Raw genomic sequence first — 26,397 nt, forward strand, 5'->3', positions numbered from 1 at the left:
GACTTGCCCAGCGGCACACAGGTAGTAACTACTAAGTATCTAAGGCTGGATTTGAACTCAGGTCCTCCTGACTTCAGGGTCAATTCTCTATCCACTGAACCATCTGGCTGCCTCCCTTTTTTTTTTTAAATAGAAATTTGACCAATTCCTAAAAGATTGATTGGGTCCAGAGAAACATATGTCTGCTTGAGATACGATGTAATGCATTTCAGGGCATATTAGCGCCACTTGGTAGGCTGACTGATTGTAGAACTAAGGGTCTGCCAAGACTACTGAAGATTAAACTGGTTTTGAGTTCAACCAGGCGTGGTGAAGGCTGCCAGACTCTCAGCCTGAAATATTTATGGCTGTGCAGCTAATGTGGAGATCAGCCACTGGGTGTGTGCAGCCACATAGCTTGGAGGGTTTTATAGTCACAGTTGGTTCATGGACAAGTGGAGGGGGAAGCACAAATGGGTTATAAAAGACCCCTCTGGATATAAATATAAATAGGTTCAGGAAGGGTAGGGAGTAAGTACTGGGTTAAGTTCCATAACAGGATACTGAAAGAATATGAGAGAACTTTCACTTAAAACCCAAATACCCAAGGTAGATATCATGGTGTCATAGTATCATTCCTGTTCTTTCTCACAAAAGAAACCTCAATACAAAGTGTGGGATGGAGAAGATTCTATACTGAACAGATCATTGGTTCGACCCAGCATGTGATCACAGAGTCAGAGAGAGAGCCAGAGCTGAGCAGAACTTTTAAGTTCTTTGAATAGAATGTAAGCTTCTGGAGGATAGGAACTTTCATTTTTATTTATTTTTTTATTTTTTTTGTATCTCTAGAACTTCACCCAATGTCTGGCATTTTGCTAAATAAGTGATTGCTGACTTAAATTGAATCTAGTCTGACTTTTTCCATTTTGAACATAAAGAAACTGAGCCAGAAAGAAGGGAAGGGATTTGCTCAAAGTCATACAAGTAGCAAAGGTTAAGTTTGAATGGAATCTCTTGGGTTCTAAATCCTAGCTCTTTCTACTGAACTCCAGGATGCCTGCGTAGCACAGAGCTGAGCTTATGGTGGGAAAGAAATTTTAAAAACTTTTTGGGGGAATCCAAATGTGTAATTTCATCTGGGGTTCTCCTGGAGCGGGAACTCTCTTGAGTGAGGATTGGCATCTGTTATAGGATTTATGGTCTTAGATCGTTGCCATGGGGCACAGAGAGATGAAGTCAGCCAGTGATCTTTCATTAAGCACCTATCATCTGCTTTGGTAGTGACAGCTGCTCGCTAACACTATGCGGGGAGCTAGGGATACAAATACAAAAGTGAATCAGGCTTGCCCCTCGGGGAATGTAGACTCCATTATTCCATTAACTGACTTGACCAGGGTTATCCAGCCAGGAGATACCAGAAATAGGATTTGGGATTTTATGTGGAATTAAAGCTGGATGGGACCTCAGAAGCCATCTAGTTCAGTCCCCTCATTTTACAATTGAGGAAGCTGAGTCCCAGAGGAGTTAGCACAGAATAGATTCATTCTCCCTTCTTTCCTTTCTTCTTCTCTCCTTCCTTTCTTTCTTTCTTTCCTTCCTCCCTCTCTCCCTCCCTTCCTCCCTTTCTCCCTTCCTCCCTCCCTTCCTTCCTCCCTTCCTTCTTCCCTTCCTTCTTCCCTTCCTTCTTCCCTTCCTTCCTTCCTTTCCTTCCTCATCATAATGTAGAGATAACATTGGGTTATTATAACCCAATGTTATTATATATTATAAGGATTTGTCAACCTAGCACAAGTCTTAAATTGTCCCATTAATCTGGAAAGGCTTTGATTGTGGGCAGAAAACTCTGTTTCTGTGGGATTAGACAACCTAAGCCATATCAAAGAGGAGACATTCTAATGTTTCTGATCTCTTTTTCCCCCTACAAAATGTGAACCTTCTGAGGGCAGAGACCCCGCTTTTTGCCTTTCTTGGAATTCTGCTTGTTTAGCACAGTGCCTAGAATGTGGCATGTGGTTAACAAATTTTTGTTCATTGTTGGTTTTCTAAAGATGTTCAACAAAAGGCAGGATGCTAACCATGAGAAACAATTCTTCACTTGAGTCTTATGTTTTGCTTTGGCAGAACTCCCTGCTAGGCTGCACTGGACCTAATTTTATGGATCAGCACCACAGAGCGACAGGGAGACCTTCAACATGGGACAGTTTCCCAGCACAGAAGGGGGACTGGAGAGACAATATATTGCCAATGTCAGCTCTCAGAGGGCCCAGCAGTAAATCCAGTGCACCCAGCCAGGCTTTGGTTTATGTGACAGTGAGGGAGTTGGGGGCAGTTGGCTTGGAGGTCTGGACTGTTTTCTATCAGCTGTCAAAGTTAAGAGGGCAGAAAGATGCAGTTTGATGCTTCTCTCCTTATAAGGGAAGAAACATCCACTGGAGAGATAAAAGCAAGAAAAAATGGAAGAAGCAAGCCTTCCATGGAGGCTAGGGAAGGGTAAGGATGGGAGAGGGGGTCTCTTTACCAGGAAACATTCACAGGGAGAAAACCTGACACCATCGATGTCCTCTGATTTCCTGTGTGTGGCCCCATCTTGAAGAAAATATTTTGTGTGGACACCTGGGAGCTATAACCTGGATCTAAATGGAGCAGCCCTGGGTACATGCATATAATGCAATATGGACACTGTGTTCCCAACGGATTAGGAAGTGAGGCAGAGAAATGCTGGCAGAGAAGCAGACTGAGCTCATCGCTGTCTTCTAGGGGATCCTAACTCTTCTAGAAAGGTGCTTTACCTTCCATGTAAACCCTGAACTAAGTCACTTTCTGGAATAGAGCACACAGTAGGATTGAAATACTTGAATGTCCAGCCCTCCACCCCCAGCATCAGTTGCTAATATTCTCCTCTAGACCCCCTCCCCAAATTGCTTTGTGACCGACTTGTCTGTTTTTTTCTATTTGCTTCTGTTTATATTATTCATCCATTTCATTGTCCACTTTCCACTTCCTCTTCAAAAGAAAAATAAACTTCTTGAAGGCAGGGACTGTTTGGTTTTTGTCTTTGTAAATTAGGAATATGTTAGTGCAGAAAGGTAATTTAGTCCTACCCTCTCGTTTTTACAGAGAAGGAAACTGAGGCCCACAGAAGTTAAAGAATAAGCCTGAAGTCCTCAGATAGTATTATGGCAGAGTCCACATTAAATCCAGGCCCTTGGACGCCAAAGCCAATCTCTTTCCACTGTCGTCCTGTAGCTCTAGCACCTTGCCCAGTCTTTGGTACTTATTGGGTAATTAACAGCTGCTGCCCAATTCATTTTGCGCCTTTGGCTTATGGAGGGAAGGACCAGAGATCAAGAGCTGGAAGGGACCTCATAGGTCCTGTAGCTCAGTCACTTCATTGTATAGATTAGGACACTGAGGGCAGAGAATTGGTTTATCTGAGGTCACATGGGCCAGAATCAGGCCTTGAATCTAATAGCTCCTGACTCTAAAACCCAACCTTCTTTCTGTTAAAGTGTCAAGTCTTATCTTGGTCATAAGAGAGATGAGGAATGTTGAGAGATAAGGAAGGGGGAAAATGCTCTTGAAAGAAATGCACAGGACCCTAAATCTAGAATTGGAAAAGACTTAAGAGACTACTTAGAACATGGCTTCTTAACTTTTTCCCACTCACAATCCCTGGTCCCTTGAGAAATTTTTAGACAACTCCAAATATAAAATAGGTATACAAAGCAAATATTTACTGATGATAACCCCCACATCTAGTTAACAAGAGCCCATATGGGGCTGTAATGCATAGTTTTGTAAAAGTTAGAATAGAACCATGTATGTGTGTGTAGAAATATTTAAAAATACATATGTATATACACATATACACATATATACATACACATATTCACATATACTTATACATATATGCCTATTATGAAGCAATCACCAAAGAATTTCTCTAAATCCTTCTGAATCTATTTCTATCTTTAGCTAGCTGGCTCATTTGTCCTGCCACCTGCTGATTTTCCCTTGTGTCCAGGCACCAGCTGTTGCTAGAAATACCCAACATGTGCAGCTACTTAAGTGTGATGGCCAATCTCTGTACTTGAGAGTCTATGACATAGTCGAAAGACTGCTAGGATACCATTTATTCCCTTTGACCTTGGGCATCTCACCACTCTGGGTCTCAGTTTCCTCATCTGTAAAATGGATTCTGTATAATGGAATGATCCATTCTAGCTCTATGATTCTGTAATTCCAATGATTTAAAAAAAAATCTTGAGCTCTTCAAAATCATTAATCAACTCCTCAAACTTAATGAGCACTGACTGTATTTACAACTCTGCTGGATTTGTGAGGGGCAGAAGATGTGGGGGGGATAGAAAATAAGTGTGAGCCACAGTTTCTGTTCTTAAGGAAAAATTAAGGAAAAAATAAGGTAGTTCAATTCAAAGATCTCAAGGAAAAGAAGCACAACTCTATATTCTTTAATTCCACCTACAAGGCTAGTCAAATCAGTAAGAATTTTAAGTCTGACTATGTTATTGATAAAATATAAACTACATTCTATCTTTCTTGATCCTGTCCTTTCTTTCTGGGCATATCTTGGCTATTTCTTTCTTCTCTCTGGCTCTCTTCTCTATCTTTGCCTGTATTTCTCTGTTTCTTTCTCTCTTCCTCTTTAACCTTCTCTCTATTTCAGTCTGTTTATCTCTTTATCTCTCTGTCTCTCCTCCTTTCATTCTTTTTCTCCTCCTCTTTCCTTCCATCCCCTCTCCCTTTCCCTGTCTTTGTGTGTCTCCTCCCTTTGCCACCCTGGCCTTCCCACCCTCCCCCCCCATGCCAGGCTATTCTTACTGTTACTACATATTATGTATGTCACTACGGAGTCCTTGTCTGAGGTGCTGCCTTGTGGGAAGATGCCATCCTCACTTGAAAATCTTGAGTCTTTAGCTCTTCCTTATACCCAGCTTCCTTGGCCTCTTCTCAATCAGGAGAGGGAAGTTTCTCAGCTCTGAGTCACATCCACAGGGATACTTCTTTAGACAGTACATCCAACCAGTTAAATAATCATCTCATCTGTCTTTCCACCAATTTCCTACTGCTAACAAGGATCCACATCTCTTCCCAAGTTGCTGGCTTAGGCTAGAAAGTCTTTGTTTCTCCTGTTTACTCCACACTGCCGACTTGTGACCCCTTCAGATCATCTCACAGGGCCTGCCTTCTGAAAACCCTGAGGGGGCTGCCTTCTGAAAACCTTGAGGGGGCTGCCTGGGTCTAGGGTACCATATTCTAATGGGGATCCAGGGCTCTTTCCTGCTTTGGGGATTGTTTTGTGTTATGTGAAGCTGCTTATTTAACTTTGTTGCACTTCTTTCCCTATCTGTAAAATAGGTGCCATGTGTGTTTATTTTATATATAATATAAGGATAGGGACTGAAATTGTGATGCAGAACAGTCGAGGGAACTCCAAGGTGAGGGACCTCCCTCCACTGGTGTATACTGCTGTCTTCTTTGCAACGGATGATTTGCCTTTAGTACAAGTTAAGTGACTTGCTCAGGATTACACAGAGTAGAACCCAAGTCTTTGTGATTCTCTCCCCCGCCCCCAATATGTGTATACAATATATAACACATTCAGAACATAGAGGGCAGGTAGGTGACTTGATAGACATAACAATGGTTCTGAAGCCTGGAAGATCTGAGATCAAGTATAGCCTTGGACGTTATTAAGGACTCTGGGCAAGTCACGTAACTCTGCCTCAGTTTCCTTATGTGTAAAATGGCACTTATAATAGCACCTAAATATGTCCACAAGCTGCTTGTGAGGATAAAATGATATAATATTTATAAAGTGCTTAGCATAGTGCCTGGAACACATATAAATGCTATCTAAATATTATTATTATTATTATTATATAAATACATATATTATAACATGATATAAACATTAATTTTCTTATATATGCTATATACTACATATATTTATATACTATATATACATACATTTATAGAATATGTATATTGTGTAAATATAACAGGTACCTAAATATGTATATCAAACAGGGTGTCCCAAAAGTATTAGTGCAATTTAAAAGTTTATTAAATCCTTATCAATGCTTAAAACAGCATTAGATCTTTCAGTATCCCCTATATCTATGTGTCCCATTCACGTCTACACTCCCGGTCTAGGGGCTCTAATTTGTCTGTTCTAGACCTCGACAAGCATAGAAGTGCCCCGCCCCTGGTCTGGGGGCTCCAATTTGTCTGTTCTAGACCTCCACAAGCACAGAAGCGCCCTGCTCTGAGTGCACTGTGTCCTTAGTGTCTTAGAGGTCCCGATGCAGGGCTGTTCCTAGAGGGGTCCCCGCCCGCCTCGCGCAAGGCACAGGTCGCCTTATGCCCGAGCGCTCCGAGTCATCCAGCTGCTGCTCTCTGGGTTTCTTTGTTCCTGGGGGTCGGGGACACGGGCTGGGGGCTCTCCGCACCCCAGGGCCGGTATCCCCTGGCCCGGCGCCTCCCCGGCTGATCCCTGTCCTTTCTCCAGCTTCATCCAGGTGGTGTGCCACACCTGCTTTAAGAGGCAGGAGAAGCTGCAGCGCTGCGGCCAGTGTAAGTTTGCGCACTACTGTGACCGGACCTGCCAAAAGGACGCCTGGCTGAACCACAAGAATGAGTGCGCCGCCATCAAGAAGCACGGGAAGCCGCCCAGTGAGAACATCAGGTCAGAGCCGCGGGGCTCAGTATGAGGTGGGGGTGGGGGTTGGAGTTGGGGTGGGGGGCGGGTGAGGGGGTGGCGCTCCGGCTGATGAGACCCGCGGGAGCCAGCCCCGGATTGAGAGACTTGAAAACAAGAGTGAGTCTGTGGGTCCCGCAGCCCCCGAGGAATCGGGCTGCTTCCATGAGCGGGCATCTAGTATGCAGCAGCTGTATACCCAGCCCTGCGCCAGACGCTGGGGATACCAAGAGAACAGTGACTCTTTCCTCCAAGGGGCTAACAAGCTCTGGGGGATGTAAGTGGGGGACAACACATGCATAGACAAGAGTACTAGAGACTATATCTTGGGGCAGCTGATTGGCCCAGTGGATAGGGCAGCAGCTCTGAAGTCAGGAGGACCTGAGTTCAAACCTGACTCAGATGCTTAACACTTCCCAGCTGTGTGACCCTGGGCAAGTCACTTAACCCCAATTACCTCAGCAAAAAAAAAAAAAGAAAGAAAGAAAGAATGTCTTGTAGGGGTAAGAATTAACTTGGAGTAAATGCTGACAAACTTTTCATTATAAAAATGTACTTATCATGTACGCCAACTGTCCCCCAATATATTATGCCTGAAAAATACGGAGTAAGTTCTGGTGGAAAGCACTAGGAAATGACAGAGGCTCAAATAAATTCAATAGGCTTCCTGTGGGAAATGACATCACAGCTGAATGTGGAAGGAAACTGAGGATTCCAGGAATGGTACAGAGCTGGAGGCAGGAAGTGGAGTGTTGGAGTGCCTATGGGGATACACTACAAGATACGAGGAGAATAGCTAAGAGTTAGGCCAGAAATAAAGGGTACGTGAAAGGGATTAATGTGAAATAATCTTGGAGAGGGAGAATGGCTTCAGACTGAGAAGGGCTTTAATGCCAGAGGATTTTATAGTTTATCCTAATGGCTAGACAAATTGGGGTTACTTAATCCTATTTGCCTCAGTTTCCTCATCTGTAAAATGAGCTGGAGAAAGAAATGGCACCCCATTATCTTTGCAAACAAATGGAGTCACAGAGTCAGACTTGACAACATGAACGATATAATAAGTAATATTATGAACTAGAAATTAAAACATTTTAGCATTATTATGAAAATTATTTTCATATTCCCCTGAAAGGGTCTCAGAGACCTGCAGTGGGGGAGTCTCTGATCAGACTCTGAGAATCACTGAAACAGTATACTCAGGATTACTATGGAAGGGATTATGGGAGGAGGAAGTGGTACAGAGACTGCCGTAGGGGATAGCTTGGAGGTACTGGATCCAAGTACATACCAGGGTGGGATCCAGTACCCAATACGGGAGTCCCATGCCAAAATCAAGGGCTGACTTGTGGGGCACATAGCCAGTTCCGATCCCCAACCCGTGTCATCTCTATACTCTGATCCCAGATTTCCAGAATCTGCCCAAAGCACAGGAATGGTTCTCTTTCTAGAGATCAAGAGCAGCAGCTCTCATCTGCATCCTTTCCCAGTTTTCTGTTTCCTCTGGATCTAGAGTCTGGCTCTTTAAAGGGAGTCACCAGAACAAACCACAGAAAGAGTACAGCCCCCAATGTCACACCTCTGCCTCTCCCCTGGACTCCATGTCCTTGCTGGCTTGGATCCCGGGTAACTGGGATCCCTAGGAATGGCTTTGTTCTATTAATAGTCCCTGATCGCTAGTGAAACAAGAACATGACTGGTGGCCCTCCGAGGAAAATCCGCCTTCTGGGATGGGGATTGATCTGAGTCCACGAGCCACTCCCCACCCTCCGTGTGGTGTCAGTGTACAGGAATAGTAGGTGAGGCTGGGAGGCCTCATGGTCCTTAGCCCATAACTCTAGCAAGGTTATTCAAGAGTTCAAGTTTGATATAGAGGAATGAATGCTGAACACCTGGGGTCAAATCCTGTGTCTGACAAATCATTTCTTTTACCCCGTTTTCCTTATCTGTGAAATGGGGAAGTAGGAAACCCCTTCTTGCCATTGTAAGGCTCAAATGAAATAAGGTTCATGAAGTAATTATATAAATACCGTCTATTGTCATTATTGTATCATTTCTACTGCCTGTATTTTTTCTCCCTCACAATCACGACAGCTACAGTGGAAAGAACCCTACATTTGCACTCAGGGACTTAGGCTGGGTCTCTGGCTCTCTGTCCACTCGACCATTGCTTTTCTTTAATAGAAACTATGTGCAATGAGATTTCAAGGGGGAGAGAGTGCCAAAGACTGGGATGATTAGGAAAGCCCGTGTGAGAGTCCTTGTGTAGGAGGTTGCAGCTGAGCTAGCTTTCAGGTATCCTGGACGTCTATGAGGGAGAGGCTTTCCATACAGCGGTGGCTACTTGGACAAAGGTGTGGAGAGGGGAAATTGCCATTGCTGGTACCGAGTGTTACACATAATAGGTATATCAAGTCAGATTGAATAGAACTGTTGGGAAATGATAACCTTGAAAATGGATGTATCAAAAAAAAAAGAAAGAAAGAAAGGAAGGAAGGAAGGAAGGAAGGAAGAAGGAAGGAAGAAGGAAGGAAGGAAGGAAGGAAGGAGGAAGGAAGGAAGGAAGGAAGGAAGGAAGGAAGGAAAGAAAGAAAAGGAAAAAAAAAAGAAAATGGAAGTACCAGCTCCCTTCATTGTAGACAGGAGACAAAAGGGACTTGAAATGAATGGTTGAGGGAGAATGAAGTCAGGAGTTCTGGCTTACAGCCCATCAAGTCACATTGTTCCTGATCACCTGATAGCACAGCCCTTAGTTACAACACATAGACCTGCCTTTGCCCTCCTTACCCCAAAAGTGCCAAAGACTAACTGGAACTACTACTACTACCAATCAGTGAACCTTGAACTTGGACTTGGTGTCTGGGAAGCAGTCAGTCAGACTCAGCCATTTAAAAGTGAGGAGAGGGGGTGAGACTAGTAGTGAAGAAAGAGCCTACCTGACAGAGATGGGGGGGACTCACCGTCTGAATCTTTCTCCCCCACTTTTTCCCTGCCCATAAATTTCTGAATCGTCCCCCCAACATACCTCAATCACATCAATTGCCAGGTTAGCCAAGGACCAAGGCTTGGGGCCAAGAAATGTCCATTGGATTTCAGGGTGGAGGGAAAGATCGGAAGAAGCGTACCAGACACAGTTGGGACCTCAGGTGTAACAGAACTAGTTATGCAGGCTTAAAAGTTGTCTAAGGGAATAAAGGAGGTCCCCTGGAACTCTCTAGCCCACAGATCTCAGCCCACATTTGATAGATTTGTTGATTTTCAAACTCCCACCCGTGTGTGTGTGTGTGTGTGTGTGTGTGTGTGTGTGTGTCTTTAATCCATCAACAAGTATTTATCAAGCCCCCATTATGGCCAGTGTGTTTACTCTATCAAAAAGTATTTATCAAGCCCCCATTATGGCCAGGCATCCTGCAGAGAGTTAGTGTACAGACAAAATTGAAACAGTCCTTGTTACATTCTCTTGGGGGAAATAACATGTATCCATCATAATTAACTATAACAAAAGATCTAGGAATTGGAGGAAGGCGGTAGTATCTGGGGTTGTCAGGGACCAGGAAGGACCTCCTATGAGATAAACTAACTCGGTTACCTCCTTTTACATCTGAAATTTTGTTGGCAGTGAGACAGTTTGAGCTGTTTTTCCTCTACGTCCTCATTCTTAACCCAGTGCCTGGCACATAATAAACAATTAATAAATGTTTATTGAATTATAATGTGTCCTAAGAGGCCTACTATCTGCTGAAAATTGAAATCTTATTTTAAAAATAAGATCCACAGTGAATTGTGAAGTGAACCTGGGATATTTGTGTTGTAACCTTGGAGGTGGAGTTCCAGGGGACAGCCCACTGTCCCAGCAACATCTGCCAGAGACAGAATCCCAAACGGAAGGGGCCGCGGGAGTGATTCTGAATGGTTTTTTGGTGGATTCTTCTGTCCTGTGATTTACCTAAATATTCTACTAGAATCCTTGTGTTTTCTGGTGAAAGTAACTCAGTATAGTAGAGGGTGTGGGGAACTCGGAGCCAGGAAGATTTAATCTTTCTTCTCAGTTTCCTTATCTGTAAAATGAGAGAATTTGACTCCCTTGTCTTTAAGGTACCTTCCAGTTATAATCTTTTGATCCTAAGAGTTGGATTTGAAACCAACCGGAGATACTTAGTAACTCTGAACTCTAACTTTAAGCTACTTGAGGATAGAACTGTCCTTTGCCTCCTCATTGTATCCCTGGTTCATGCCTTGCTCAGAGGTACTTAATAAATGTTTATTGATTCATCTGTAAGATGGGATAACAATATCGATAGTACTTGTCTCCCAGGGCTTCTGTGAGGAACAGATGAAATAATGTGTGTCAAGTGCTTCACAAACATCATGGGTCATTCTTTGCCTCAATTGCTCCCTAACCGTGACCACTGGATGGGCGTTCCCTCAGTCAAACTGAGATCTATTAAAGGCCTTGCTTAAAAAGGCTGAGGTCTCCCCTTGCATGGGGGCCATCTCCAGTCGTCCTGATCTCTGTCTGGCCACTGGACCCAGACGATTCGGGAGGGGAGAGTGAGGCTGGTAACTTTGCACTGCCCTCCCTCCCTTAAATCCAACTCGCCCGCACGTCACAGAATCACCTTTCCGATGTCATGGCTGAACGAAGAACCAACAACAGCACTTCATACTTTATCACTCACTTTCTCACTACCATCATCACTGTTTTCACCCTCTTCCTCCTCTTCATCCGTAGGCTGGCGGCCAGAATCATGTGGCGGATAGAGAGAGAGGGCACTGGACTCACAGAGGGTTGCTTGGTCTCCGTGGATGACCTGCAGAATCACGTGGACAACTTTGGGGAAGAGGAGCAGAAAGATCTTCGAATGGATGTGGACAGCTTTTTGAACTTCTGGCCACCCCAGAGTCAGCAATTCAGCATGCAGTATATCTCACATATATTCGGAGTGGTATGGCACCCTGACCTCTCTTCCCATTTCCTTCCTTCCTCCTGGTCCCCTTTTCCTTCCTCTCCTTCCTACTTCTGCCTCCCCCGTTTACCCTACTTCCTTCTCTTCCTCTTCCCTTCCTTTCTCCCTCCCTCTCCCTCTCCTCCTTCCCCTCCTCCTTCTCCTGTTTGTTTTTCCCAAAATGGAAGAAACCAAGAAGTTCCTTGATGGTTTCTCTGCTTGTCACAACGGCAAGAGATCACTCTGTGCTATTCAAGGACTTTCCCCACCTCCTCCGGCTCCCAGTCCTGACTACTTACTCATTCCTCTCCCCTCCCAGCTGATTCTGGCTTCTCTTGAAGCACCTGTTACTCTCATCCTTTTCATTCCCCTCACTTCTGTTTCTGGGCACAAGGACACAAAATTAAAATGGCATGACAAATAAATCCCAGGGGCTAAAATGCTAAGTTTCCCATAAAGGAAAAAAATGGAAAAAGAAATCCCCTGGCATCCCTTGTGATGGCCAAATTCAGAAGGTACAGTCTGCACTGAGAACTTTGAGACTCAGAGGCTCTAGGGGGAAGGGAAGAAGGAAAGAGGGATAGTGAAAGGGGGAGAAGTATGGGGATTTTGGGAAGGTTGGAGAAGGACAAAGACTCATCGGTCAGCTGTGAGGGATAATTGGTGGATTGCCATAGTCAAGGGCAAGGCCATCTCTTCCCTAGCATGATAATTAGAAAAGTACATCTTGCCTTCATAATTAGCTAAACAGCATGACCTAGAGCAAGAAGTCCTAATTTGGGGTGTATAAACTTAATATAGATAAACAACCAGATAGGTAGATAGATAGACAAACATGATAGATAGAAAGAAGATGGATAAATAGATGCATGGATAAACAGACAGACAAACAGATGATAGATATATGAATAGATAGGTAGATGGGCAGACAGGTAGACAAACATAAACAGATAATAGACAGCTAGATGAACAGATAAGTGGATAAACAGTAGACATAGAGATAATCAAGTAGACAGATTTAATATTTAATATAATTGATTCCTCTCTAATCTTATATATTTTCTTTTATAAATTTTTAAAAACTACTGAGAAAGAATCCATAGATTTCATGAGATTTCCAGATGGCGACTTGACCTCAAAAATTATTAAGAACCCCTGCCTCTGGGGGGATAGAGATACAACTCTCATCTGAAATCTGAGAATCAGAGATATGAGATAAAATAAACAAAAGGCTACCATTCAGCTTCCCATCACAGTGAATTTGTATTAAATTGTAAGCTCCTTGAGGACAGGGACTATCTTTTCCTCTTTTTGTATCCTTAGCACTTAGCATAGTACATGATACACAGTAGGGGCTAAATAAATTTTGTAGCTTGATTGTAAGCCACATAAAATTAAGCTAAGGACTGGACTTTCCTTAATTTGGCTTTAATGTCCTTAACATCCACCATTCCCTTCTTGGCTCTCTATAGCCCAGCTTCCTAAACTGTGGTTCACAACTTTATATGGGGTCTCATAACTGAAAGTGGGGATCACAAAATTGTGCTTTATTATCAGTAACTGTTTGATTTGTATATCTATTACCCTGGATCATGTAAAAATTTCTCAGGTGAAAAGGGGTCACAAGTGGGAAAAAGTTAAGAAACCTTGCTCTGTGATACTCTGTGTATGAATGATATATTATTTTCTTTCCTCCCATTGGGCAGATCAACTGCAATGCTTTCACTCTCAGTGACCAGAGGGGCCTTCAGGCTGTGGGGGTAGGCATCTTTCCCAACCTCTGTCTGGTGAACCATGACTGCTGGCCCAACTGTACCGTCATATTCAACAATGGCAAGTGAGTAGTCCTTTGTCTGGGGTGGGTGGCAGGGGTGGGGTAACACTATTTATGATGTCTCCTGCGATTGATTTTTAAAATCTAAGAGCAAATCTGTAAAGGTAAATCAGCAACTTCAAAAAAGGACTAAATAGTATTTCCATTGCTTTTAGTAGTAGTAATGGTGCCAGCCTCAACTCCTTTTCAACTAAAGGGAACCCTTTTCATCAGGATTCCCATCTCCCAAATTCCTAAAAAATAGCAAATACCCTGGTAGGGATGATGTCTCTGGCCCAATATCATAATGGGTTTGATAATTAGAATGATCCTTTACTACTTATTTCTTTCAAAAAGGGATCTTTTCCATTCAGTGATGGGATGCAGAAGTATTTCTTTTTTTTTTAACACATGGGGAACATACCCACGTGCATGAGATTAGAATTAGGAACTACATAAAAATTTTCATTCAGCATTGCTCATTTCCCCTTTTATTGCCCCTTTGCACAGGAAGTCGTCACCTTTAAGCCCAAACCTTCCCCCAACACTCACCACAAGGAGGAAAGTACTTGTCACCTAGAGTTTCCCTGAATGTCAATGACAGATTGAAATATCGCAATCAAGGAGTAGTCCTTCTGGGCTCTATATCCCTTGGTGGTGATATCTCCAAGCTCAGGTTTTTAATTTTCATTTATGTCATGGACCCCTTTGGCAGTCTGTGAAACCTATGAACTGACTTCCGTTTGGAATAATGCTTTAAAATGCACAAAATAAAATATATACAGTGATGAACGAAAGCAATATTGAAATAAAGTTTTCAAAGCGTTCTTTAAAAAGTTAACAGGCCCCCTGAAATCTTTCCGCAGACCCCTTGGGGTCCATGGAGAGCAGATTAAGAACTCCTTTATTAAATCTTGCTTTCCTTCCAAAAGGCTGACCTAGTTATTCTCCCTCCCATCAGTGAAACACTCTTCTCTGTAAATCAGTTTCACTACTCATCATCACTCATCATTTCAGGGCTGTTTGCTCCGATCTTGGTTTCTCAGACATTAGTGGAGAGAAACTTTGTGTATGAGCCCAGGATAGTCTGAGGAATGTCCTTATGGCTAGAGGTGCCTCTGAGCTCCTCATCTCAAGCATGAATGCTACCCAAAACATGTTTCAAAGGAAGCTGTTTCCATATTTGAGAGGCTATCCAATTTAAATCCTGCTTATAACCTGCCCCAGAGGGATAACATTTAGGCTCTCAAGTTTCTATTCAGTTGTGAATCTAAATAGACAGAGTTTATAAAAACTGACCCTACAATGTCTGGGAAGGAGGTATGATGGGAGATTCTTATAACCATGGAAGCCTGGCTGGAGTTATTGATCTCATTCACGCATGCTAACTATAGTTTATCCAACCAATCTGAGCATTTTTGTTTGTGGTGGGGTTGCTCTTACATCACCTGCGCTATCTGTTTTGTCTTTCAGTCATGAGGCTGTGAAATCTATGTTTCACACACAGATGAGGTGGGTCAGTTTTGTCGAAGCACATACCCGTTCCTCTGATCCTCCCCTCACTCGCTTGGTTTGCTTTGTGGGCCAGTCCTTTTCCAAGACACCCAGGCTGGCCGTGTGTTCACATTCACCATTCCTGTTTTCACTGTCCCAAAGTCCTGCTCCAGCCCCCATTCTTTGGCTGCTGTATTTTGTATGCAATTGAAAAACAAATAATACTGTTCTTCATTTCACCAGTCACCACAGCATCTTCCCTGACCTTTCATTCCTTTCTCCTCCGTCTTTTCCTATCCTACTTTTCCCTTTCCTTTAACTGACAAGCATGAAATCTTTCAAAGTCTAAAAGATCTATGTTAAAAAATAAATCAAAGACAATTTGAGTAAAGGTTTTTAACCTTCACTTGTGTCATGGATCCTTTGGGGAGTCTGTGAAGCTTAGGGATCAACTCCTATTCAGAATAATGTTTTTAAATGCACAACATAAAAATGATAGGATGGCAAAAGAAATATTGAAATACAGCTATCAAAGTATTTTTTAAAAAGTTAACAGATCCCCTGAAATCTATCCACAGACCTTTTGGGAGTCCATGGACACCGGGTTAAGAACCCCTTCCTGAAAACCTGCTTACTGTCACATGAAAAGCGATTCTCTTACTGACATACTAAAGGATATGGTGTTCTCTGACATCTCGTATTTCCCACCCAGTAAAATGGCTCAGAGATGCGTTTGATGATTGAGATGAGGATTGGTTTTCTCTAGTGTCTCCTTTGCTGATTGAGGATGATTGTTAGCTGATATGTTTGGGTTGGTTTCAATTATTCAATTCAGTGAAGTTCCAACCATGTGCCAAACATTGAATGAAGTGCTGGGATACAATAGGGGGAAAAAGGAGAGTTGCTACCTTTTAGGAGCTTGCCTTCACTTTAATGTAGTAGAAAGAAAAGTGATCCAGGACTCAAAAGAATCTGCTTTGTATCCATTCTCTGACACCGCTTCTGTGACCTTGACAGTGAGTGGAGAGAGAAAGCAGTTGAAATCTGGATCTTAGCTAACCACTGGCTTTTTGGTTGAATCAAGACAAGTGACAATAACAATAATAACTAACATTACACAGTACTTTAAAATTTGCACTGCATTTACAATCACCGTCTCCTTTTATCCTCCATAACAAGCTTGGGAAATAGTTCTTATGTTTGTCCTCACTTTACAGATGGGTAAACTGAGAAAGTAAGTGACTTGCCCAGGATCACACAGGAAGTGTCTGTAGCAGAATTTGAATTCAGGTCTTCCCCATTCCAGATCCAGTGCTCTAACTACGCTGACCCGTAGTGGACATAGATCCTCATTTGATACTACTACTCCCAGTCCAATTTTTAAGTCACTGTTAATGGGTGGATATCAGTTCTTTCTCCCATGCCCTTCCAGTTTTTATCAGTAGGCTGGCAGGAAGCAAGGAGTTATTAGCCCAGCAGTGGGGAAGCGACAGATGCCTAACATTTAACTGATCCCAGTTTGGGTGAGCTTTTTACCCCAACAACGGGGGAGGGGGGTATGTGCAATTATCATATATGAACAACTGCATGTTTTAGGTTAGGAGTTAGCCATCATGCACATGGGCTGGCTGATCAATGGGAAGGCCCACCTCTGTTATAGGAATGTTCTCTATGGGCTATTATTCCTTTGCCTTTTGATAGGATTGGGATAACGGCAGGGATTGGTGATATTGGTGTAGGGAACTCCCAGGCGAGGGCATATCCTTCTATTCCTTCTTTTCAACACAGTCTTAAAGAGTTGTCAAGGGCACTAAGATGTTAAATAACTTGCCCAAGATCACAGAACCTACTTGTGTCCGAGGTGATATTTGAACCCAATTCTTCCAAGTATGAAGACTAGCTCTGATTTTTTAAAAACCCTCGTGTCCAAATTTTACCCTTATTTCCCTCCCATCTAAATGTCCCAGTTTCATCCACTGAGACATATGGAGACCAAAAGGACACAGGATCAATTTATTGTCTCCATCCTGATCTCTTTTAGATTCCAGTTCTATGGCCAGTGCTGATTTGCATGACTAAGTTCCATGGGCTGTTCTTCATGATGATTGGCTAAGCTGGATGTCAGTTTGGCTAAGCTGGATGTCAGTTATAGAATGGGCTTTGCTTTGACCACAAGCCATCTACTGTGCTGAGAGATGTACCATGGTTAAGTGGAGGGTAAAGGAATTAGTGGTAAAGTGCAGGTAGGATAGGTCGGTTGAAAGGGGTAATCTGTGTATTATAGCATATTATGAAAGCAAATAATATATGGTAATAGAATGAAGCCGACGCTTGATCATCCATGTTTGACTATCTGCAGGGATCTTTTGGCCATCACAGGTGATTGAAACTAGAGCTAAGTCAAGAGTGGAGGTTAAGATTGGGGCTCAGCCAAGAACAGGGTAAAAAAGCATAAGTTGATCAGAGCTTCTCCAAAACAAAATGGAAATGATTTTGGCATTATTTACTATGGGGAGTTATCTCGATTTCTATTCTCCTACACTGGCCTGGATAATTAAGAGTTGATTATACTCTCAGAGCTGTGGAAATACCAAAGGAGGCCATAGCTGGTCTCATGACTACCAAATTTTTCATTCTGCTTGGGCAGAATGAATTTCTCCTGTAGTAAACCTGATTAGGTTATTATTGCGATAAAAAAAAATTGCCATTGGTTCAGTTCATGAGAACAGACGTGGTTTTTGTCTCTCATTTCTTTTCCTTTTCAAATTAGCATCTTTGTAAAAATATTGTATTTTACTGGAATTGTAGAGTGTTTGTATGTGGAGGGCTTCATCCTTGTTCTTGGGTGGGAAATCGATTTCTCTAAGATTGTAGGTGAGTGGGTCTAATATCTGGGATCACCAGGCATTCCTGAACTTAAAATCACAGATATAGAGCTATAACAAGTAATTTTGGTATCCAGAGCAAACAACACAAAAAAAGGGCCCTTAAATCAACTTTGAAATTCTTGATGGAAAATAATACAATTGAGACAGATTCAAATGAGAATCAGGTAGAGTTAGTTATTATAGTGGCTCCCTAATAGGTATCTTTTAAATTTCACCACTGTAGGACAAAGCTCCGATTGCCTTGCCCTAGGTATACCCCTATAGACTAAGCCAGCCAGCTAGCTGTAATAATTTTAAGTGCCTGCTACGAGTCAAGCACTGTGCACTAAATTTGGATTTCTTATCTCTTATGCCAACCCAGAATTGAACTTCGGGCTCTTGGGAAGATATCAGAAGGGGAGGAATTGACTGTATCCTACATAGATTTTCTCAATATCAGCCAAGAACGGAAGAAGCAGCTGAAGAAACAGTATTACTTTGATTGTACATGTGAACACTGTGAGAAAGGGATAAAAGATGACCTCTTCCTGGCAGTAAAAGAGGACCCCAAGGTATATAGTCTTCACTTAAGACCCTTAAGGACTCTACGAGGATGGGGGCAACTTGTATTGGTAGAGAGAATGCCCTCTGCCAACTAAATCATCCGCCTAGGCCCCATCCCTACACAATAAGGGACCGAAATTCCCTGAGCAAGTCAAGGTTACATTCTCAGCCTTCCTTCTCTACACTTACTTTTGCTAAGTAAGATGTTTCCTGCCAGTCCCAGATCACAGAACCTTAGTTCTCTAGGGATGAGGTTAATACAGCGGATTAATGTCAGGTGTTCCAATTTCCTGCATCACTGAAGAGAAGGCATTCCTTTCTCTGAGCTGCTCTGTAAAATGACAGCGTTGGATTAGCTGGTTGAGCTTTCAGCTCTCAGCCCTAACATGGGCAATGCATAGAGAGAGGTCCAGAAACTAAAAGACCACTAGAGCTCTTAAGTGAAGGAGCTTTAACAATAATCTTTGGGATCAGAGTCCCTGCTTAAAGGCCTGGATTCTCAGGTTTGATAGGATGGCCCTGGACTGAATGATAAAATAAGGTGACTTTTCTGTCGTCTTCCTAACCCTCCCACCATCATTCCTCTATGTTGAAGCTCTTACCTCCCACCCCAGGTAACAGTTCACATCTACAGAGTGCAAACCAAGAGCCTGGGCACCCCGGAGGATCGATAGGGAGGCTGCAGTTCTCTATTCCTGGTGTTCTGCTCTTGTGTTTAGAAATAAGGGACATGTCTCTTTGAGGAGGGAGGGCGGTTCATATAGTATTTTACTTCAGCTACTGCAGGAATGTGGCCACCTTTCCCCCGGGAGTCTTAACTTCAGCCATCGTCTCTCTTTCCAGCCTTCCCAGGATGTGGTGAAGGAGGTGACCCAATTCTCCAAGGACACCTTGGAGAAGATTGACAAGGCTCGCTCTGAAGGGCTGTACCATGAGGTGAGAACTTGACTCTCCCAATGGGGTGGGAAGAGAGGGAAGAAGAAATACTTCCTTGAGAGCAGATGGGATCTAGAGATGATTCTTGTGCCCTTAGGCTTCAATTCACCCCTTCTTGGTCCCCCTGGCCAAGCTTTGAAACAGTTTTTAGGCCCAAGTGCCTTTGAGATGTATGTCCCTTTAGAGATGGATAGCGGCCCCACTTGGCCAGTGGGAGAAGGGGCCACCAGACTTCTGTTTGTCCAAAAACTGGGTAACTAGCTTTGCTCTTAAGTCCTAGGTATACAAATAGAAAAGCAAAATGAGACAGTAATTCCCAGATCCACTAATGCTAATGAGCACCATGGAGGAATAAAAAAAAGCTTTTAGAGCTGTAGAATGTGATCCCTGCCCTCAGTAATTGATAAGCTTCTGAGAGCCAGAAGCCACTTTTTTTTTTTTTTTTAATTTGCATGCCCCAAGTATCTAGGTCAGTCCCTGTGCTCCAAAAGTGCGTGTTGAATTTAATTGTACTGTAAGGAAAGAAATACCACTCAAGAATCAAGTGGAAACCTGGCCATTGTTTCTAGATCACTGTAGGTTGAAGTGTCTCTGCAGTGAGTAGTCAGCTGCGCCGTCCCCAGGGAGTTTACATTTGGTCTGCCAATAATGGAATGTCTGATGCCTTGTCCCAGGTGGTGAAGTTATGTCGAGAGTGTTTGCAGAAGCAGGAGCCCGTGCTGGCGGACACCAACATCCACGTGCTGCGGATCCTGAGCATCGCCTCCGAAGTGCTCTCCTACCTGCAGAGCTTCCAGGAGGCCTCAGACTACGCTAAGAGGATGGTCGATGGTTACATGTAGGCACTTAGAGCTGGGCCTGGGAGTGCCTTCCCTTTCCTCCTTCCCTTCCCTTCTTCCCTTCCATTTCTTCCTTCCCTTCTCTTTTTCCTTTTCTTCCTCCCCTTTCCTTCTTTTCCCCACCCTTCCCTTCCCTTTCCTTCTTTTCCCTCAACCTTCTCTTATGACTTCTACTCTTCTTATGATCTTCTCTTATAAACAACTGAGCAGACCAAACTGACATAATAAATTACATGTAGCACGTGCAACATTCTGCACCTATAGTCCTCCACTTCTCTTACAAAAGGAAACCAGTATATTTCCTCCTCTCTTTCCAGATGACCCCTTAGGAAATACCCTACTGTTGTTTTTGTCCAGGGCCTGCAGTCCTTTCCCATTTAGTGCTGGCAGCTGGAAGTGGGATAGAGGAATTATTTGTGTCTCCTCTGGGCTTTAATTAGCTTAATTATAAATATTAATAAGGCATTCTTCTACTTCTCCTCATGGAAAAAACTACCATTTTCTGTTAAATATTCTATTAAATATTCTAAATATTTTAAGTAAGGGATTCTTCTACTCCTCCTCTTAGACAATCCTACTATTTTCTGTTAAATATTTTATTAAATATTATAAATATTTTAAGTAAGGATTTCTTCTACTCCTCTTGGAAAATCCTACTATTTTCTGTTAAATATTCTATTAAAATATTCTAAATATTTTAAGTAAGGGATTCTTCTACTCCTCCTCTTAGACAATCCTACTATTTTCTGTTAAATATTTTATTAAATATTATAAATATTTTAAGTAAGGATTTCTTCTACTCATCCTCTTGGAAAATCCTACTATTTTCTGTTAAATATTCTATTAAATATTTCAAGTAAGGGATTGTTCTACTCCTCCTCATGGAAAATCCTACTATTTTCTGTTAAATATTCTATTAACTATTATAAATATTTTAAGTAAGGGATTATTCTACTCCTCATGGAAAATCCTACCATTTTCTGTTAAATATTCTAAATATTTTAAGTATGGGATTATTCGACTCCTCATAGAAAATACTACCCTTTTCTGTTAAATATTCAGAGAAATGAATATATTTTTGTGTCATGTCTTGTAGAAGTTCACAGGATCATGGATACTGAGGTAGAAAGACTCTTAATAGCTGTTAAGTCCAGCCTCCCCAAAATGAGTCTCATAGAAGGGAAGGGTAGCATTCAAACATGTCTTCCTGATCCCAAGAAGTTCTGTGTTCTGTCTACTGGTGGACTGGATCTCTCTGTTCTCTCGATAGAGAGTCTGTCTTTGTTGACCTCATACTTTCTCAGATCTCTGGCATCAGGAAAGCATCAAATGGTTTTAATTCTGGAGAGATTCGGGCTCCTGCCGGGGAGACCATCCTTCCTTGAGGTTAGATCACCTAGGAGAGTCTGGCTCCTCTTACCCTCTCCAGGGCTTCCTCTCTGACCAGATGCCTTCTCTGTGCCCTTACAGGAAACTATACCACCCTAACAATGCCCAGCTGGGCATGGCTGTGATGCGGGCAGGACTGACCCACTGGCACGCCGGACTCATCGAGGCTGGGCATGGGATGATTTGCAAAGCCTACGCCATACTCCTGGTGACTCATGGACCTACCCATCCAATCACTAAGGACCTGGAAGTAGGTGACCCCCTAATGTCTCATTGCCATACCTACGCAGTGCGTGGCTAGACTTTAAAAACTGGACTAGGAAAGCAATTGTGTTCTCTGTAAAATGGTCGGGCTGGACTCACTGGCCCCCCAAATCCCTACTATCAGTAAGTGACACTAGGACATGACCTCGTATCCCCTAGCACAGTCTCTGGTATACAGTAAGTGCTTAATAAGTAATTGTGGATGATCATACCTCATCTAACATCTCTAATCAGTCGCAGGGAAACATATTAGGCTCAATGGTGCTATGAGTGCAGTTGGGGTCCAAGAAAGAAACAATTTCATTGATGTAGGGAACTGTTACCATGCTAATTCCTTTCCCCAAAGCGCAGATTACAATGTTTTAGACCTAAGATTTGTCTGGAGCACACAAAGAATAATAGGATCTTAGATCCAGGAGTACAAGACACATCCAGAACCACTTAGTCCACTCTATGCATTTTGCAGATGAGGAATCTGAGGAACAGAGACTAAGTAGTGACTTGCCTGGGATCAGAGACAGGATTTTAACTCAGGGCTTTCTGACCCAGAAATACATCAAGCAGTCTCTTATGTGCAGTTGTTGTTCAGTATATCCGACTCTTTGTGACTCCATTTGGGGACTTTCTTAGAAAAGACACTGGAGTAGTTTTCTGTTTCCTTCTCCAGCTAATTTTACAGATGAGCAACTGAGGCAAAAGGGTTAAGTGACTTAGCCAGGGTCAGGCTACATTTGAACTCATAGAGAAGAGCCTATCTCTAGGCTCAGTACTTTACCCAAAGCCAACTTTGACATTTTATCAGAGACCTTCTGGACTTATCAAACATTTATTAAATGCCTGCTGTGTGCAGAGCACATTGGTAAGTGTCAGGAAAGGTGCAGACTTTAGCTAACCAAGTTCCTGACTGATGGATGGATGTCTGTTTATGGTATTGTCCAGGCATCTGGGTCAGGCCAGGGCATGGTAAACTGGGCCATCGACTATGATATTGCAGCAGAGAAGACCAGGGAAGAGCACCATAAAGGGCCAAAGTTTTTGGGGGGTGAGAGATTCAATAGTAATTCTGCCAGCATGTATTAAGTGCCTCCTGGCTACCAAACATGTTCTGTGGGTAAGTGGTCATTTTGTGGCATCCTGCACTCACCTTCCAAGGCACAAATCTCCATTTCCACCCCGAGAGCGGTCAGGGGAGAGCAGCTGAAGCCCGTGATCACATATCATCTTGGAAACTGGCAAATTCTGTAAATGGAGGCTTAAGTTGTTTTATTGATTATCTGAACTTTAAAAAGTGTTGGAGAAGGATGTTTAATAATTGAAATTAGACTTAATGTACTACATTTGGGCGGGGAGAATGGAGGAGAAAAGCCAGTTAAAACATTTACCTGCTATCCCTGTTTGACCTATTTTTTTAAAACTTTTTTGGGTTCCATTTTAGACCTGGCATTAATATTTTTTTGGTGGGGAAAGGAGGGAAAAGTATCATTTCTCTCTGCCTGTAATGACTTAATCAGCAGCGTAGATGCAGGGGCTGCCCTTTGGGGGAAGGACAATCCTTGCAGGGCCACATTGGGGTACCTAGAAGCCCTGGGGGGACTTTCCAACCCTTGGGGTACCTGCCTCCCACAGGCCATGCGCATCCAGTCAGAGATGGAGCTGCGGATGTTCCGGCAGAACGAGTTCATGTACCACAAGATGCGGGAGGCGACTCTGAGCAACCAGAAGATGCAGATCATGGCTGAGCCCAGCGCAGAGACCGGGGTACCCACCTTTCTCAAGAAGCCATAGGACTTGCTCAAGAGGGACACGTGGTGCTGAAGGGACGGGGCAGATGTGTCCCTCCAAGGGGATGGGGGAGCAAGGAATACGGGGGCTGGGGGCTGGGCGAAACCTCTGGCCAACACTCTTTGGCACTGTGGTTTGTTAGTACGATGTGGGATCCTGAGCAATGTTGGGTTGGCCATATTATATTGTGAATCCTCATGTTCCAATGGAATTGTGAAGAATGTGAGTGGTTGGGCTGGCGTGCTTGTGCTCCAAGAACTGGAACCTTGTAGAAGGGGGGCTCCACTGAAACTGGGGTGCGGAAGCCTCTTGAGGGAAGGGGCTGTTTATGTTTTTGTGCTTTGAACACAGTAGGTGCTTAATGAATGTTTGTGGAATGGACACTTGAATGCTTTTCTACCTACCTTTTCCCATCGGCTCCATGGGAGCTCCATGAGAGAGTGGGGTACAATGAATGGAAAGCACTCTGGAGTTCAGATCTACACTCTGCAACTGCCTGTGTGATCTTGGACAAATCACTTCATGCTGTCGGTCCTCAGTCTCCCCGTCTGTAGTATTTGCACTGAACTAGAGACTTCTGAGATCCCTTCTAGCTAGAAATCTTTGTTCCTATGAAATTAGAAGATTCTTTGCTGGAAAACAAATCAATGAGATAATTAGGTTCTTATAAAATACCAAAAGACTTATAAAGTACTTTAAGTGCCCCCCTTTGGAGGACATACTATGGTTACCTTCTTCCTTTTTCCCCTAGAGAAGGGGCTGAGGTCAGAGAACTGAATGACAAGCCCAGGAGGGCACAGCTAGCAGGTGTTGGAGGCAGGTTATCCACTGTACCCCAGATTGCCTTTCTGCCTCGCATCTACATCTCAGGGGAAAATCAGCCATTCTTTTTTCTCTTTTTCCACTCACCAGGGCAAATTTCCCAGATATTGCTCTAATGGGCTCCCCTCTGCTCCCTTCCTTTTTGTGTATCCTGTTGGGAAGATCTGCTCTCCCTTTGAAAACACAGCATATTTCCCAGCTGAGCAACTACAGAGGGGAACCAGGATTTGATGTGAGTCCTTCATGACAAGGATTCAGTGAGGGAGAGGGGAGTAGGTCTCTGATCTTGAGAGAAAGTAGGTCTACCTGGGACTAGGTGACCAAGGCCACGTGGCCACTATTACTCTTGGTGACATTGGTGTCCCAGTCTTTACTAATCTCTTTAACCCTGATTAATAACCCCAGAGTTTACAGGGCACTTTAAAGCATTCAAAGCATTTGGTATTAAATTTGTGAAACAATGCCTTCTCCCTTGTACCCATTTTGCAGAAACTGAGTTCAAGGGAGGTTAATTAATGAGCCAGGAGGCAGAATCCAGGTTTTTGGACTTCCAAGTCTAGCATGCTCCCATTGCCCCCAGCAGCTCCTCCAAGGCGGGGACTTCTGCCCTTTTTTCGCTTCCCCTTTGGTGTACGTATGTGTGTGAACGGTGCATGTGACATATTGGAATGCTCTACTGCTGGAAGTGAGGAGCCAGCCCCCTCAATATTCCTGCCTTTGGGGTGGACGCCGTCTGCCCACCACCTTCCTGGACCAGAGACTTGTATCTCTGGCTCGTATAACTTTGTGGTAACTAAAGCAGCAGCATTAAAAATTGGTGTTTCTAAGCAAGCAGATGTTGAGGGTTTTCTTCCTACCTAAAATCCAGAGCTGAAATCCTCTTGGGTCTTCCAAATGATATAACCCCCTCTGAGAACTCCTAAACCCTAACTGGGACTTTTCCTCCCTGCTTCCAATGGCTCAAATTAGCGTGCAATTACTTCAGGGGCCTTTTAGCAAAGCTGTAACTAGGGTGAGGCAAATGGAGTTTTAGATAGAGAGTATGGAAATTCTGAATAATGAACTTGGAAAATTCCATTATTTAAGAATTTACTACTTTTAGTTGTGAGAACACACACATACTCCTCCAGCAGGGTAAGAACGACTTAGTTGATCACCTAGTTAGCAAGAATAACTAGTTAAAATAGAAACTATCAGATGGCATACATTGTTAATGACAATTATATGTAATCTTTATTTCCTTCCAGTTACATTAAAAGTTTTTTAAACATTTGTTTTTAAAACTTTGAATTCTAGATTCTCTCCCTTCCTCCCCATCCTCACTCCCATTAAGAAGGCACATGTGAAGTTATGATGGAGGAACAGTCTGAGAGAAAAAACAAATATAAATGTATACACACACACACATTATTATATATACCTACATATGCACAATGTAATGAGTATATAATAGAAATAATGTTCAATATAAAATATATGCAATATTACATATAAGCATAGGCAAAATATAAAGAAATACAAATAATATTAAAATGCAGGGTAGTAATACAAGCTAGAAAGTTATGTTCCACACTCAGTTCCCATGATCCTCTCTCTGGAGTAGATGGCTCTCTCCATCACTAAACAATTAGAACTGGTCTGAAGCATCTCAGTGTTGAAGAGGTCTAAGTTCATCAGAACTGAGCATCGTATAATCTTGCCATTGCTGTGTACAATGATCTCATTCTGCTCTTTTCATTCAGCATCAGTTCATGTAATTCTAAGCCTCTCTGAAATCATCTTGCTGGTCATTCCTTACAGAGCAATAATATTCCATAACATTCATATACCACAATTTACCCAGCCATTCTCCAGTTGATGGGCATCCATCCAATTTCCAACTTCTAGCCACTACAAACAGGGCTGCCACAAACATTTTGGCACATACAGGTCCCTTTCCCTTTTTTAGTATCTCTTTGGGGTGTAAACCCAGTAGAAA

The 26,397-nt window shown here is 43.0% G+C and overlaps 1 protein-coding gene across 2 annotated transcripts in view; it reads left to right on the forward strand.

Moving 5' to 3' along the window:
• Positions 1 to 25,250, forward strand: part of SMYD1 (SET and MYND domain containing 1) — a 32,486-nt gene extending 7,236 nt beyond the window's left edge. Inside the window, exons 2-10 of one of the 2 annotated variants that reach the window (XM_051974408.1) lie at positions 6,515 to 6,691; positions 11,436 to 11,649; positions 13,356 to 13,486; positions 14,936 to 14,974; positions 18,206 to 18,395; positions 19,231 to 19,323; positions 19,998 to 20,161; positions 21,633 to 21,801; positions 23,442 to 25,250. In XM_051974408.1, coding sequence (XP_051830368.1) covers positions 6,515 to 6,691; positions 11,436 to 11,649; positions 13,356 to 13,486; positions 14,936 to 14,974; positions 18,206 to 18,395; positions 19,231 to 19,323; positions 19,998 to 20,161; positions 21,633 to 21,801; positions 23,442 to 23,600 — 1,336 coding nt within the window. In that variant the 3' untranslated portion in view covers positions 23,601 to 25,250. The remainder of the gene's footprint in view (positions 1 to 6,514; positions 6,692 to 11,435; positions 11,650 to 13,355; positions 13,487 to 14,935; positions 14,975 to 18,205; positions 18,396 to 19,230; positions 19,324 to 19,997; positions 20,162 to 21,632; positions 21,802 to 23,441) is intronic. The other variant, XM_051974409.1, reaches the window with a different exon arrangement.
• The last annotated feature ends 1,147 nt before the right edge of the window (positions 25,251 to 26,397 follow it).

Source organism: Antechinus flavipes, chromosome 2 (assembly GCF_016432865.1).
Source record: "Antechinus flavipes isolate AdamAnt ecotype Samford, QLD, Australia chromosome 2, AdamAnt_v2, whole genome shotgun sequence".
Taxonomy (NCBI): domain Eukaryota; kingdom Metazoa; phylum Chordata; class Mammalia; order Dasyuromorphia; family Dasyuridae; genus Antechinus; species Antechinus flavipes.